The sequence below is a fragment of the Eptatretus burgeri genome, chromosome 13 (assembly GCF_056783735.1).
Source record: "Eptatretus burgeri isolate ZD-2024b chromosome 13, Ebu_testis_v1, whole genome shotgun sequence".
Lineage (NCBI taxonomy): Eukaryota > Metazoa > Chordata > Myxini > Myxiniformes > Myxinidae > Eptatretus > Eptatretus burgeri.
This window is the reverse complement of record NC_140973.1, coordinates 74,457,744-74,474,826: the sequence shown is the minus strand read 5'-3', so window position 1 is coordinate 74,474,826 and position 17,083 is coordinate 74,457,744. Positions and strand designations below refer to the sequence as shown.

The 17,083-nt window shown below is 42.3% G+C and overlaps 1 protein-coding gene and 1 long non-coding RNA gene across 2 annotated transcripts in view; one reads left to right on the top strand and one right to left on the bottom strand.

Moving 5' to 3' along the window:
• The window catches only part of LOC147014792 (plasminogen-like), a 75,674-nt gene that overhangs the window by 7,063 nt on the left and 51,528 nt on the right, over positions 1-17,083 (top strand). Inside the window, exon 2 of the mRNA XM_085853075.1 lies at positions 1,878-2,013. Coding sequence (XP_085709201.1) covers positions 1,878-2,013 — 136 coding nt within the window. The remainder of the gene's footprint in view (positions 1-1,877; positions 2,014-17,083) is intronic.
• LOC147014793 (uncharacterized) overlaps positions 1-17,083 on the bottom strand; it is an 82,262-nt gene that overhangs the window by 57,799 nt on the left and 7,380 nt on the right. The window lies entirely within an intron of this gene.

The window sequence follows — 17,083 nt, the reverse complement described above, 5'->3', positions numbered from 1 at the left end:
CCTCCTACGGGTGCAAGTGGGGGTCAGGAGTCTGGCGCAATGTTGACTGGAATGGATGTGACAATTGATGAGGGACATAAAGGGAGAAATAAACAAACTAGAAATAAAGAGGGATACACAGGATGTGCAAATGACGGAGAAATGAAAGAAAATAAACACGATTTGGAAGAGAAAATGAATAGAAACTAGAACGGTACTCGGTGGAGTGTTTACCTGTGCCAGGCTGAACAATTTATGTTTTTATCCCTCTGATAGGCTGGATCTGCATCTGGACCTTAACCAAAATCTAAATGGCTTATTCTTGTCACCGACCCAACTCATCCACCTCGTTTTGTCATAACCCATCCACAACTTTTCCTGCCGAGACGAGAAGGAGGTAATGGCTGATCTAACTCAACCAAGTACTCCAAATGATAACTGCAGGATTAGCTGAGTACGTGAAAAGTCCAACAGACTACCGTATCCAATGTGTATGCAAACATGAGGATAGTAAGCCAGAAAAAGGATCTATAATTCACCTTGCAAAAAAAATTCCGAATACAGGTGCGAATAGGTGTCACACATGAAACCGAAACAGCATTGAGAAAGCTCCAACAATTGCAAATAACGACAAAGGAAAAATATAAAGCGAAATATCAACAAACATACACCAAAAACTGAGAGAATAATAAAAAGAACAGGGAGATATTAATAAGAGTTTGACAGGTTGGGCAGTGACAAAGAAGGCTCATTGGAATGGCAAAGAAGATGTCAGCTCAACTGAGATGGAGAACGAATCATAAAAAAATGCCCAAGACCAAGGACACATCAATAATTGTTTTAAGAAGAAGGCGGGACTGAGTCAAATGGATAAGTGTCGGTTCTGCAAGGTAGAAACAGAAAGCATGAGTCACCTCCTCAATTAGGGATGGAAAACAACTCATCTCAGAACAGCTGTACACACAAGGGCAAAACAAAGTGTGGAAAGTCATCCACTGGAACATCTGCAAAAATTTCAACATCTCTGTTTCAGAAAGCTCATGGAAACATGAACCAAAAGCAATTATTGAAAAAAATTATGTAATGCTCATGTATAACCTCATGATCCCATCAAGTGTGAACATAGAAAACAAAGCATTGCGACTGGATATCATACTTTGGTACAAAAACGAAAAGACAGCATTGCCAATTGAGGTTTCAGTACCCAGTGATTTTGTTGCAAACAATGCAGAAATCAAGAAAATGACCAAATACCAGGATCTCAAAAATGAAGTCAAAAGATCTTGGAAGCTGAAGAATGCTGAAATTGTACCAGTTGGAGCACCGGGAATGATGAAGAAGAGCATTACAGAGATATTAAAAACCATCCCTGGGAATATTACGACAAACGAACTACAGTTGGAAACTGGCTCGGTGACGATCCTGAAAAAAGCTCTCAGAACAAAACTCTGATAACAAGAAAACTTCACAGCTTGGGCCATGAATCGTGATCCCTTGTCAAAATGGAGGTGGATACTTCAAGACCTGGGAGGACTCTGTTCTACCTTGTGAAACGTGCACACTTGCTAAACCCTGTCTCCCACTGAGAGGGGGACAGGCTAAAAGGCCAGTTACAGAACATGTGATTTTTGTAATACCAATACTGTACAATTTCAAACCCCTCATTTATCAATCTGGAATATTTTTCACATTTACTAGCTCTGGCAATTCATATTAACCTGTCATGACCATATTTACTGTCATTACTTCAAACTGACTTTTTATATTGACTTCATATTGACATAATGACTTCATATATAGTTTATACATACCAGACATTACTTTGTATTCACTAGAAAACAATTCATATGTATTAGCCAAGACGATTCGTACACTCAGTAACAATAATACTTGTGCAGGGAACTCGTTAGGATTGGAGGCATACAGGCGTAGCGATGATGCATACTTGCCATCCATTCGGAAACACCGATACTACGTGCTGGTGGAACAACGATGTGCACAGATCTGCGATGAAGAAAAAAGATTCCTGTGCAGGTACCACACACTCATTAGGGCTACTGGCTGTCTTTAAAAGGGTTCATCGCTGGCGCAGACTTTCAACCACATGTTGGTGTCCATGAGTTAGCAAAATGAAACTGAAACATTAAAAAAAAACTGAATTGCATTGTGCTTTTATCAACTTGGTTTCTTTACCAAATCCTTTTATTTGCACTAAATGGAACTATTTAAGTAAATAATTAAGTAATGAGTTTGTTTATGATGTCATGAAGGATTTTGGATCAACAATGCTTTCAAACATGACAATAGGTCATTGTCAACAAATTATACAAAGCAGTGCACCCAAGCTCACAGTTAAAAACGGGTAATTCCAGCGTAACGGACATAACATTGAGACAAAAATTGCATCACTAATGTTGAAATTTTGAAAAGGTTGGCCATATTACAGAGAGTTTCTTTATTACATATCGTAATTGGTCTCTATGTCTTTCTGATATTGGTACAAACCCCACTGTGTAGTGTACTACTAAAGCAAAAATCAACATTTAAGAGGCGCAACGGACGTAACATCGAAATGGACACAACTAAAATTGGCCATAGCACAATTCTTAAATCCTGTGAAATAACGAATTTGTAGTATACCTTTCATTCATGGTAAGCAAACTAAGCATTAGTAGCATACTTTCTATATTCCAACGATACGATCTGTCTGTTGTTTGTTAAAATATTTTGAAAAGTTCACTGTAACGGACGTAACTCAGAAATGTAACGGACGTAACCAATGCGATCACATATTGGATAGTCAATGCTAGGGGGCATTTTATGATATCTATACAATCTCTTACATACATCAGCGAACATTTGGTTGTCTAACAGCTTGTATACGCCTCATTGCTTGCATATGCCTCATTGATGTTGATCTATAGGCACAGAGAGAAATGGACCAAATATGTTGATGAGTAGTTTACAGCCTGATCCTATATTAGTAATATTCATTAGCGAATACTACTTCGGATTGAAACATTCATCAAATAGCCATATTTTAGACAAAATGATAACAGACAGAATGACTTACCGTTGGAAGACGTTGAGGCAGTTCTTTCAAGATCGCCACCAAATCACGTGACATCATCCACGGAGTAGATATCGCATAAATTATGAAAATTCAGACCTAACTAAACACCGTCCAACAGAAATCCTTTTGAAAAATACATTTTCAAATTTTATGGTTCATCTTATATATTATTTCCGAGTTTGTGGTTTCGTGTCGCGCTATCTTAGACTTTGTTCTGCGCTCGAGTAACGTGATATTCGGCTTACATTATCTCAAAGACCACTTTTTTTGTACCATATGCATGGTACAAAAAAAGTAAATAAAATGGTTCTGAAACAGTGAAATCGTATTCCACTTACTGCATTAGAGTAAAATTACTACTGATAGTCTGCATCAGTTCCTTTCTCAAACACACCCACCCCAACATGTCGCGCAGAGCGCGGGTTATGCTAGTGTCCATTATTACGTGGAATTACCCAAACATAAGGTCAAAGTATATTCGCCTTCACACGTCACAATATGGTGCTTTCTTAGTGGACCCTGCCCAGAAGTGCTGCCTCACAGTCACATCTAATAAAATAAAGAGTAGACCTGTCAAGAACTTGTTTGGAATTCCAAACGTAATGTGGGCGGATGCCCGATTTTGACGTTGAAAGTCATTTTCAAGATCAAAAGTCAAATTATGTTCATTTGACATGTTATCAATTATGCATTGACAGACCCACAGGATATGATATCTATGAGAGAGAGAGAGCTGTGAGAGAGAGAGAGAGAGAGAGAGAGAGAGAGAGAGAGAGAGAGAGAGAGAGAGAGAGAGAGAGAGCTGTGAGAGAGAGAGAGAGAGAGAGAGAGAGAGAGAGAGAGAGAGAGAGAGAGAGAGAGAGAGAGAGAGAGAGAGAGAGAGAGAGAGAGAGAGAGAGAGAGAGAGAGAGAGAGAGAGAGAGAGAGAGAGAGAGAGAGAGAGAGAGAGAGAGAGAGAGAGAGAGAGAGAGAGAGAGAGAGAGAGAGAGAGAGAGAGAGAGAGAGAGAGAGAGAGAGAGAGAGAGAGAGAGAGAGAGAGAGAGAGAGAGAGAGAGAGAGAGAGAGAGAGAGAGAGAGAGAGAGAGAGAGATGTTTCCTCTATAACTCCAAAACAATAAAACCTAGCATCCTGAAACTTTGCATACATACTAAGGGAACACCAAGGAAGTGCATCACTGAAAATTGGGTGTTTGGATTAATTAAAACACCCCTTCTGAAGACAATTAATGGCGTTATTAACCTCCGCCATCGAAGATCGGAGGTTACTGTTTTCACCCCTTTCTGTTTCTTTGTTTGTTTGTTTCTTTGTGAACAGTATTACGGAAAAACTCCTCGACGGATTTCGACGAAACTTGGTGGGGGGGGGGGGTTAGGTATGGTCCAAGGATCATGCCATTAGATTTTGGACCTGGTCCCCCCCCCCAAAAAAAATTGTTCGAGAATTTTTTTTTTTTTTTGCATTTTTAACCTCCGCCATCTTCGAAGATGTATGGAGGTTACTGTTTTCACCCCTTTCTGTTTGTTTGTTAACCTCCGCCATCTTCGAAGATGGATGGAGGTTACTGTTTTCACCCCTTTCTGTTTGTTTGTTTTTTTGTTTGTGTGTTTGTTTGTTTGTTTGTGAATAGTATTAGGGAAAAACTCCTCGATGGATTTTGACGAAACTTGGTGGGGGGGGTTAGGTATGGTCCAAGGATCATGCCATTAAATTTTGGACTTGTTCCCCCCCCCCAAAAAAAAATTGTTAGAGAAAAAAAAAATTTTTTTTGCATTTCTACATGTTTTAAGTGATTTCCAACCCCCCCTCCCCCAAAAAAAATTGTGAGAGAATTTTTTTGCATTTTTACATGTTTCAAGTGATTCCAAACCCCCCCCCCCAAAAAAAATTGTTCGAGAAAAAAAAATTTCTGCAACTTTTTTTTCAACAAAATATCGATTTCTTTTTTTGCATTTCTACATGTTTTAAGTGATTTCCAACCTCACCCCCCCCCAAAAAAAATTGTTACCCCCCAAAAAGAATTGTGAGAATTTTTTTTGCATTTCTACATGTTTTAAGTGATTTCCAACCCCCACCCCCAAAAAAAATTGTTAGAGAAAAAAAATTTTTTGCAACTTTTTTTTCAACAAAATTTCGATTTCTTTTTTTTGCATTTCTACATGTTTTAAGTGATTTCCAACCCCCCCCCCCCAAAAAAAAATGTTGGAGAAAAGAACTATAACTCTGTCAGCACTGTTGACATTTAATGAATAAGATATAAGGTTCACTTGAGTGACCCAGCAGTATTGGCGGCTGAGGTTTTGCACTCTCCCGAGTGCTCCCCCTCTAGTTAACCTCCGCCATCGAAGATGGACGGAGGTTACTGTTTTCACCCCTGTCTGTTTGTTTGTTTGTGAACATTATTACGGAAAAGCTCCTCGACGGATTTCGACAAAACTTGGTGGGGGGATGAGGTATGGTCTAAGGATCATGCCATTAGATTTTGGACTTGGTCCAAAGTCCAATATGGCAGATATGGCAGGCATTTTGAAAAAATATTTGAATTTTTGTTTTTGCATTTCTACATATTTTAAGTGATTTCCAACCAAAAAAAAAATAAATTTGTTAGAGGAAAAAAAAAAATTTGTAACTTTTTTTCAAAAACATTTCGATTTTATTTGAAAAATATTTGAATTTTTTTTTGCATTTCTACATGTTTTAAGTGATTTCCAACCCACCCCCCCCCAAAGATTTGTTAGAGAAAAAAACCAGAAGTTTTGCAACTTTTTTTTCAAAAAAAATTCGATTATTTTTTTTTGGCATATCAACATGCGCGTCGATCTCGTTTAGTTTATTCAATCGTGGTTCAGTAGAGTCTGATCCGTTTTGACCTACAATGAATAGGATATCAGGTTCATTTAAGTGACCCAGCAGTATTGGCGGCGGAGGTTTTGCACTCTACCGAGTGCTCCCCCTCGAGTTTAATTATATTCTTTATCAGGCGCATCCTCGGCCACTTCGCTCTCGATGGAGTCTTCAGGCACATCCTGGGTTACCTCACTGGGGACTTAATTCGCCATTTTGTTCGGCCTGCTCAACAATGCCTTGAATCAGAATAGGCCGCAATGATTTCTTAACGATAATTTTTTTTTCCCCACTTTTGTCACTGATATCATGGAATGCCTGATCATCATACCTACGAATTGCTGGATACATTGCAATGCCTATAAACACCTGGAGACACCAGTGTTCGTGGCTTTATTTCATTTCCGCAGATACTATAACCTCAAGAATGTCATAATCTCTAGAATTTGCAAAATTAATTGGTTTGGAAAATTTATTGCAGATGTTGATATGCTGCATTGTCAGTGATATTAATATTCATATGAATAGTGTATCGGCATCGTGTTTCCTGAGCTGTGGATATGATTTGGTGGTATACATGACCTTTTCTTTCTTTATTACAATCACAACTTACAAGTATTTCTTCAGGAGATAATATACTTCTTTGGTGATCAAACAAGCATTCATAATTTCACTATCACTGTTAGTTCCGGTTCCGGTTGACTTCCGGTTCTGGGTTTGGAGCGTCGACAGGTCTCCTTCGGGGCTCTCTGCTGACGATCTCAAAGTTAAGTTTCCGGTCATTATCTGTCCTGTTTTAACTGTTTATTTTCTCACCTACATGTTAATGTGTGTTCCGAGTTTGGTTTTGTTTCAAAAATCGTGCTATTTTGTGAGATTTTGTCGACCCTGTCTTACCGGGTGCTTGAGGCTTACCGGTTCCCCTCGGTGTACGATCGTGTTTATTTGTTTTTTCTCCCCATTACCTTCAATTTCCATCTTTCCTAACGTCCCCCATCCCCCCCAAGTAATCACTCTATTTCTTATCTTAAATCAAAAAAAAAAAAAAAACGCTACCTTTCTCCTTTCACACTCACAAGTCTCGATACTTCTTCTTCTTCTTCTTAATCTCCTCTTCTTCTACAACACTTCCATGACCTAATCTGTTGAAAACTCTCTCAAACATTAATAATAACAAAAACGATCTCTTATAATGCTTCATCTTCCTCTTTCACATGTGTGGTACTCTTTACTGTATCATAATGCACTACTCTTCTGCTATTTAAACAGACTGCTCTCAATTTGACCTCTCCTTCATAACTTGCCTAAAAAATTCAACTGTTACAGCATTTCTTCTCTCCATTCTCTGAATTCGCCTTTATTGCATCCATCAAGAATTGTGTAAAATCGCATCTCTGACCTAAAACTTTAAAAAAAAACCCCCAGTTTGCTATGAATGTTTGCTTTCCATCAACCATTCTTTTTTTTCCAATTTCAGTGCTAACTCACCCTCACTCTCAAAGCAACCATCCCACTCTTCTCCCTCCAAGCCTCCCTCTCACCTCTCACAAAACCCCCCCCCTCACTTTTCTCCAAACATTGATCCCCCTGACTCATCCAGAACGCTGCCTCCTTCCACTGCCCTCTCACCTCCACCTCTTCACTCCACCTCCTCAAATCCTCAACTGCCTTCTTCCCCCTCTCTTGTCCCCCCTCTCCCCCAGCACCACAGGGCCATTTCTCCTCCTCATCCGGCCCCTCCCCCTCCTATTCTGCAATCTCCCACACTCTTTCAACAACCCTCCTTACCTCCCCCCCTCGTCCCTTGTCCTACCCTCCCCCTCAACCCCTCCCGCACCCCCTGCACCCAAAGTCTCCTCCGCTACCTCTTCATTAAAAGTGTGGACCTCAAATATCCGGTGCCTTCGCTCAAACCTTTCAGATCTTTCCATACAGGTTGTCACTGACAAACCAGACATAATCTGCCTAACAGAAACTTTCCTCCCCCAAGACGTGTCTGACTCCCAAGTAACTCTCCCTGGTTACTCCCTCCTCCGGTATGACAGACCTGGGCCTCGTCCTGGTGGAGGAGTTGCTCTCTTCATCAAAGACTCTATTCCTCACTCTCCATGCACTGCCCTCACTCCCCCACACCCCCAGGAATACCTCTGGCTACGGCTTCCCCTCCACTCCCACCTCATGTTTATATGTGTACTGTACCGTCCACCCAACAGTGATGACCCCATATACACCTCACTATCCGAAAACATGGACCAACTTCTATCTTCTCATCCAAACTCTCTCTTCTTCATATGTGGCGACTTCAATTGTCATCATGCCAGTTGGCTAGGTGTGGGTACCTCTCTCACCTGTCATGGCACTTCAGCAAAAGCTTTCTGCGACTCATTGGGACTGACTCAATTGGTTAACTTCCCGACCCGGTTCTCAACCAATGTTACTCCATCTCTGCTGGATCTGATTTTGACATATCTCCCTGACAATATCTGCTGCTCTTCCTCCGCTCAAATCGGTTCTTCTGACTACATCCTTGTCAAAGTGGACATCTCTCTGGCTATTATCAGAGAACCACCTCACCGCCGTCGAGTCTGTCATTTCACTGAAGCTGACTGGCAGGGTCTCCCAGCAGCCATCAAACTTATAGACTGGTCTCCTATCGCTACTTTCTCCAACATCAAATCATCCTGGGAATTCTTTCAAAGAAACTTGCTCTCCCTCATGCACAGATTTATCCCCTATCGTCTTCAGTTGGCCTACCCTTCCTCCCGCCCTTGGTTCACTGAAGCTTGTGGTGAGGCAGTTGTCCTGAAACAACTTCCCTTTGCCTCATGGAAAGCAAACCCAACTGTGGGCAATCTCAGTTCCTTCCATAAAGCTCGGAACAAGCGTGTATCTACCCTCAGGAGAGCCAGAAAACAACATCTTTCTAATCTCAAGTCTGAACTCTCAAAGCTCTCGCCCTCCTCAAAATCCTGGTGGCGTCTCATCAAATCTGTTTCTGATGTATGTTCCCCCTCCATCCCTCCCTTACCTCAAATGGCCTGACTGCTGATACCGCACGTGAAAAAGCTGATTGCCTAAACTCGGTGTTTGCAGCTAAATCTTGTGTCCAAAACCCATCACTTTCTCTACCCACATTACCCAGTCGCACCCAACTGTCCCTGGACTCTGTGTCCTTTTCTCCTGACAAGGTGGAGAGCTTGCTGTCAAACCTCGACTCAGATTCTGCAACCGGTCCAGACGGCATCAGCCCACATGTCCTCAAAGACTGCTCTTTTGCTCTTGCTCACTGTCTCTCTGTTCTATTCACCCTGTCATTTGCTCAAGGTCATCTACCATCTGCTTGGAAATCAGCAAACATCACTGGTGCAAAAAAAAGGTGCAAAAACAGATCCCTGCAACTACAGACCAATCAGCCTTCTCCCAATCATCAGCAAGGTTAAGGAATTCATCATCGCTTCAGACATTAAATCCTTCCTCTTCTTCAATGGCTTGATTTCCGATCATCAATTTCGTTTCAGACCAGGTCACTCAACCCTGGATATGCTGCTTCTGCTCTCCCAACAATGAATGGAGATCCTCAATGCCAGACATGAAATCCGAGCCGTATCCCTGGACATATCACGTGCTTTTGACACAGTCTGGCACCCTGCCGTGCTCACCAAACTCTCTTCGTATGGTATCCAAGGCCATCTCCACTCATGGCTCGCAGACTTCCTCTCCTGTCACAGTCAACGTGTGGCCATAAATGGAGTTCTTTCATCCCCTCTTCCTGTGCAGGCTGGAGTTCTTCAAGGTAGCGTTCTGGGCCGTTCTTTTTCTGGTTTTCATCAATGATCTCTCCGACTCTCTAGAAAATCCTCTTAATCTCTTTGCCGATGACTCCACCCTCTGCCGTACCATCGGTCATCCCTCAGACTGACAAGCAGCAGCTTCTTCACTCAATGCAGATCTGGATAAAACCACAAACTGGTGCAACACGTGGAACATGTCTTTCAATCCAGACAAATCTCACACTCTCACAATGTCTCTTCGAAAGGACCGTTTCGAAAACCCCCCCATCCACTTTCTCAACAATCTTCTGGAAGAAGTCCTTTCTTTCAAGCTTCTGGGTCTCACCATCTGCCATGACCTTTCCTGCGAAAGCTACATTTCAAACCTCGCCTCCAAAGCCAGTCGCCGACTGGGAATCCTCCGTCGTGCAAAGTCCTTCCTCAGCCGACCTGAGCTCCTGACCACTGACAAAGCTTTTGTCCACAGCCTGATGTAGTACTGCTCTCCCCCACAGGCTGGTGCTCCTACCTCCCACCTTTCTCGGCTTCACACTGTCAAAACCAAGGCATTTCGGATCATTGGCATCTCCCGCAATGAGGCTGAGTCTTTGGGCCTCTCACTGAATCACCGCAGGTTGGTCGGTGGTCTTTCTGTCTTCTACCGTCTCCTCTCCAGCCTCGCCCCCCCCCCCGCTCTCTCTGCGATTTGTCCCCACCACATTTCCACAGGGCGCTCAAGGTCCGCCAACAACCCCCTTCTGGTAAAACTACCAAAATCACGAATCACTGCTCACCTTCACCCTTTCATTCCTCTTTTCCCACCTTTGGAATAAACTCCGTCACTCTATTTAATTCCATTCTTCCCTCCAGGCCTTCAAAACAGCTGTTCACCACCACCTCTTATCATCCCCCATCCAAATCCTCGATCTTTTCTACCCCCGATAATCCACCCAAGCCCACTTCCTTCAAATTCCTTCCTTTCCTTCCTGAAAGTCCCTGTAATTTCCATCTTCTATTCCCCATGTTCCCCGTCCCATCCCTCTCCCTCCCACAGATCTCCTAATGTCTCTGTTACCCACTGTTTTGTCCTTCCCACTCCCTCCCCTCTTGTCTCATGCCCCCTTGATGTGCGTTGTGTGTTCGTTCTCACACGAGCCTCGACAAGGTATACAAAAAAAAAGTGATCATCATCATCATCATCATCATCATCAGTATATCTATCACTTTTGATTATTAGACATTCAACTTTACCATGACGGACATAAACTTGCGTCCATTTTACAAAGCAAGAACATGAATATAGACATAAACGGAGACATTTTGAAGGACATTACCATTAAAAGAAAACCACAAAGCTTTTCGTTGTGCTCTCTTCAGGTGAAATTCGCACAAAGTGAGTGAGTCATGATGAGGAACAGTCTAATAGACACCTATCAACAAAGTCAATTCTGATTGGACGTTGTCGACTGATACGTCATCGTCACCTCCCAATGGTCGAGGTGGGAGGAGCCTGTTCAGTGTTCAGCTCCCCAATTGGAGGTTGCAGAGTCTGAGGCGGAGCCGCTAAGGCTGTTGTCGAATCTTCTTCATAACCATCCATGATCGTGAGACGAGTTCGTGTTACTCTTCTTCTTTGCACAAATAAGCAAAGCTAGTGGACAAACTCTTTTTGCCGACATAACATGGGGTCCTTGGAATAGATAAATGTCACTTCGAGTATTTGGAGATGCGTTGTACTTCGTCCTCTACTCAATATCTTGAATGCATCTACATTATAATGTGCAGCACAGTTTGCATTCTCAATCAAATGCAATCCAATGGCAGATACACACAATGTTGGGATTGATGCTGGGACCTTCCTACAAGCACGTACCGGCTGTATTCGTGCACCAACAGTGTTTTTCCTGATGGACAAAGGGACATGCTGTTTGATTCTGTCAATCAGAGTCTGGGTAGTTCTACCTACATACCAAGCATCACATTGACACTTGAACTCATAAATAATATTGCTAAGTTTTGTGGCAGGCAGAATATCCTTCTTAATTGCAGGAATCAGACGTGGAGAGTGAAAATCACTCTTGGACGAACGGCCAGATACGTGTTTGAGACAATACAAGAGAGGAAGTTTTGCAGAGTTTGAGCTTCTTTATGAGCTGTTGAGTAAACATTATGCAGTTTTCATTGAAGCAGATCAGGCGATGAAGGCTCAACCTTGTGATTTAACATATGCCTACGGTGGGGCCCCAAATGACCTTTCTGACTTCTATTTATACAGGGAATGCATGACTGCCATGAAGAATTTAAGAAGCAACCCTGAAATCCACATCTGTAAACCTGACAACGGCTCTGGTGTGGTTATTCTAAACCAGGTGGACTACATGAACAAAATGTTGGTTATCCTACAGCATCAGTCCAAGTTTCCACAGCTGGAAGTGTGGATAACCATGACCGTACGTCACGCTTGGAGAATGAAATCAGTAAGAGATTGCTCCAACTGCATAAACGTGTTGAACTGTCGAGGGAATATTACAAGAGGATCAAGCTAGTAGGCTCTTTGCATCCGAGGATGTACGGTCGACCGAAGATTCACAAGCAGAATGTTCCACTGAGACCAGTTTTGTCCATGATCGGCTCTGCCCAGCATCAGCTAGCGAAATGGCTGGGAGAGTTACTGCAACCAGCGCTCGAGTCTGTCTCCAGGTTCGTCATCAAAGATTCTTTCACTTTTGCTGATGCCATAAGGGAGAAGTGTCCAACTGGTTTTGGAGAATGTAATGTGTTCTTTTGACATTGATACCCTGTTTACAAATGTCTCTTTGACAGAGACCATCGACAGATGCGCACATTTGCTATATCACGTGGAACTTGAGCATCCGTCCATTTCTGAATCTGTCTTCGTGGAATTAATGAACATGGCTGCAAGAGATGTCGAGTTTAGCTTCAATAACATTATGTTCGTCCAAATGGATGGGGTGGCCATGAGCTCTCCTTTGGGCCCAATATTAGCAAACATTTTTGTTTGTTATCAAGAACTGCAGAAGTTGACCAAGTTGCAGGTATCTTAATCCCCCAATGTTTACTACAGACACGTGGATGACACATTTTGCCTGTTTGAATCTCCTGAAGTCTGTGACCGCTTCTTGAATGAATTGAATTATCTTCATCCTGCCCTCAAGTTCACGAAGGAATTGGAACGTTCTAATTGCTTACTCTTTCTGGACCTCCTCGTAGAGAGATCTGCATCATCGTTTACTACGTCCATCTATAGAAAGCCCACTTTCACTGGCCGGTATACTCGATGAGACTCTTTTAGTTCAACAAGATACAAGATTGGTTTGATCAATGTATTAGTGAATCGAGCTTAGAGGATATGTTCCAATTCCAAGCTTCATACAGAGATGGACAAGATTGCCGGTATCCTCAGTGGGAATGGATATCCTGAGTGTATCATCAGGAGGTTTATGTACAAATTCCTCACTGCTATAGATGAATGGAAGATTGGTCCTGAAAAGTGCCCAGTCTACATCAAGATTCCTTGGAAAGGGAAAAATGTCACAAAGATATGAGGAACAAATCAAAAGACATGTCTCAAACACGTATCTGACTGTTCATCCAAGAGTGATTTTCACCTCTCCACGTCTGATTCCTGCAGTTAAGAAGGATGTTCATCATGTGCATCTGCTACTGGACAGCATTTGATTGAGAATGCAAACTGTGCTGCACATTATAATGTGGATGCATTCAAGATATTGAGTAGAGGACGAAGGATAACGCATCTCCGAATACTAGAAGCGACATTTATCTATTCCAAGGACCCCATCTTATGTTGGCAAAAAGAGTTTGTCCACTCGCTTTGCTTATTTGTGCAAAGAAGAAGAGGAACACGAACTCGTCTCACGATCACAGATGTTGATGAAGAGGATTCTACAACAGCCTTCGCGGCTCCGCCTCAGACTCTGCCACCTCCAATTGGAGAGCTGAACACTGAACAGGCTCCTCCCACCGAGACCATTGGGAGGTGATGATGCATCAGTAGAGAATGTTCAATCAGATTTGACTTTGTTGATCGGCGTCTATTAGACCGTTCTTCATCATTACTCACTCACTTTGTGCGAATTTCACCTGAAGAGAGCACAACGAAAAGCTTTGTGGTTTTCTTTTTATGATAATGTCCTACAAAATGTCTCTCTTTATGTCTATATTAAGGCAAGAACAGAAAATTTCACCAGTTATTGCTCTTCCAAACAAAGCATGAATAAATTATGAAAATTTATTACTAATAATTAAGTAACAGTGACCTATAGACAAAAATAATGTGCATTTATAATTAGAAAAAGAAAATATGTTTCGATGTCATAAGAATTAATTTTCTGTGCACAAAACCTCTCCATTAATATGCAAATTGATGTCGTTTGCACGAATTTCCACTTCTCACCGAAAGATGGCACTTTACAAAGAAATAAAATGAATAACTGGAGAGTTCATAAAAACATGAGACCCACACACTGTTCAAATATACACTTCAATTTTAACCAGCCGTTCTGGAGAAGATGTTTGAAGGTTTTAGGGTAAATTCAATATGGCCACCAAACCATGTGACCTATCAATTAGAAATTAACAAACTTCTGAAAGGATGTGTTGGGGAAAGTGTATGTGAAATTTTGCCTCAATCTGTCCAGCCGTTCTGGAGATTTTTAAAATGTATTAATTTTCAATCCAAGATGGCTGACGAACCATGTGACTTGTGATGTCATAATTTTTACTATGTATGCAGACATGATGGAAGATGATAGTTGCAAATTTTCGCTTCGTTAGCTTATGTGATTCCACTGAAAACATTATTTAATATTTTTCTTGAATCCAACAGGGCTGCCAAACCATGTGACCTATCAATAAGGAAATATCAAAAGGCACCAGTTCACCACTTGCTTCATATGTGTACCAAATTTCGTAAATATATCTTGAGGGGATTTGTAGTTAAGCTCCGGAAACGAAATGTGACGGATGGACGGACGGAACCCATTTCTATATCCCCCGCCAACTTCGTTGGTTGGCGGGGGATAATAATGATTTTAAAGATCGTTTTTTAAAAATGCAGAAGTTTCGGGCAAATTCGGCAGTCTTATACATCACCATTATACACTGTAATGAGACGATGTTGAGTCACACTTTAGGAGATGGAGGCCTTATTGATCACCGCAGAATGCAGCATCAATCTGCATTGTACAAAGTCATTTTCGGTGGTCTCTGCTTCATCCCAATAATGATCCCTCTCACATGCCACATATCATGATAAAGCATGATTCTTGAAGGTACAATAAGAGCTGTGTTATCCGGCATGTTACAAATTGCACATTCTACCAATTGGACACGAGATATGGTTAAATAAAGCCTAATGTCAGGTCAGGTCAGATAAGATCTGTAACTTGCTACAGGTACCATGTAAACCTGGACTAACCTGTTCCATGGTCGGCTTGGTGATGATGAAACCGTCTTCCCCACCAGGTTTTCTGGCAAGGATGGTGCATGGAAATGGACACTCAGCAGGATGGAAAACAAAACCTGTCAAAGGGCAGAGGAACTCCTTGTGAGACAATAGCCATCCATGTCTATTGCCCAACTGTGTCTGTGGACGTCCTCTTGTAGTTGGGTGACTTTTTTTTGAGGAGGTTGGTGGCAGGATTTGCACTTTGGCTAGTGTAAAACCCTTCATTCGGCAAAACTCATAAACCCAAATAAAACTGAAAACCCACAACGTGGGAGCAACTCCTGTGCTGCTGCACTTCGCAGGACAGCTCACCAGATGACAGGATTGGGTTTCTTGAAACACAGGCTGCGGTGAACCGGTCGAAATGGGGGTAAAGCTCCTGGGATCTGTGGGATCCATTCCGAACTTCTCAAGGCTGGTGGAAATGCTGTACTCATGTCATTGCATGCAGTTCTGTGCTCTGCCTGGAACACAGGCATCATCCCAACTGACTGGAAGAGCAGCCTTGTTGTCCCTCTCTGGAAAGGAAAGGGTGATCACCAGGACTGTAACACCTACTGAGTGGTGATGCTGTTCTCAGTGCCACGCAAGGTCTTTACTCGGATAATTATTGAAATGGTTCGCCACCATCTGGTTGAGCACCGGCGCTCAGAGCAGTCAGGATTTACACCAAAGAGGTCAATGATTAACCATATCCTTGCCCTCCGGGTTCTCACCAAACGCAGACGAAAGTTTCTGCTTGGATCCTCTGTTGATCTCTGCAAAGCATTTGATTCAGTGAATCAGGATGCCTTCTGGTGGATTCTCGGTCTTCGTGGAGTGTCACCAACACTGATAAATCTTATGTCTGAACTCTACTCTGTTACTGAGAGTGCTGTGAGATGTGGTGGTACCATCTCTGACTTATTTCCAGTTGTTACTGGAGGTCGTTACTTGTTACTGGAGTTGTACTGGCCCACACAGTTTCCAGCATTTGTATGGACTGGATTCTGGAGAGGATTTCGGAGAGATCAAGCTGCAGCACATTGTTTGGAAGTGTCAAGAACTCTGACCTCGATTTTGCGGACGATGCAGTCATCTTTGCAGAGACTCTGGATACCCATTGGGCCTCCTCGAGGTGCTGAATGTGGAGTGCTAGCCACTGGGATTATGGGTTTCATGGGTCAAAACTAAGATCCATGCTTTCAATGACATATTGGATGCTGCTATCTTGTCTGTACCTGTTTGTGCTGTCATGTAGTAGAAAGTAGAAAAATCGTGCAAATTATGATACAAGCATCAAATTTGGCATTTCTGTTCTGCAGGGCTTTCTGATCAAATCTGCCCAATTGGCCATTTGAAAATCCTAATTTTGAAAAATTTGAAAAAAAAAAAAAAAAAAAAATTCAAATAAATTTAAGTCACAGCTGGCTGAAATTATTGAAGCGCAAGTGAACATCCCAGACAGAGAACCAACGGGAGATAGTCATCATTGATGGCTCAGCACTTATCAATGCCCTACCTCCACGCACTTCAAAGATATTTGATGACTATGCTAAAGAAGACGTCATCCCAAAGGTGGAATCCTATGGTGCCTGGTACGAGAGGGTGGACGTAGTGTTTGATGTGTACAAGAAGTCAAGTCTGAAGTCCGAGGCAAGGTCGAAAAGGGGACAAGGAATCAGAAGAAGAGTGACTGGAACCAGTAAGACCCCAAGTAACTGGAGAAGCTTTCTTCGAGATGACAGCAACAAGACTGAGCTGTTTCACTTCCTTGCGGAATAGATGTGTGAAGCACAGACGACAAGCACAGTCATTGTCACAAAAGGAGAAGATGCCATTAGCAACACAAGGAAGTCACTGGATGCTGTGTCTCCATGTTGTCATGAAAAAGCTGACACTCGAATATTTGTACACGCCAGGGATGCAACGACGGATGGTAGCAAGTCCAT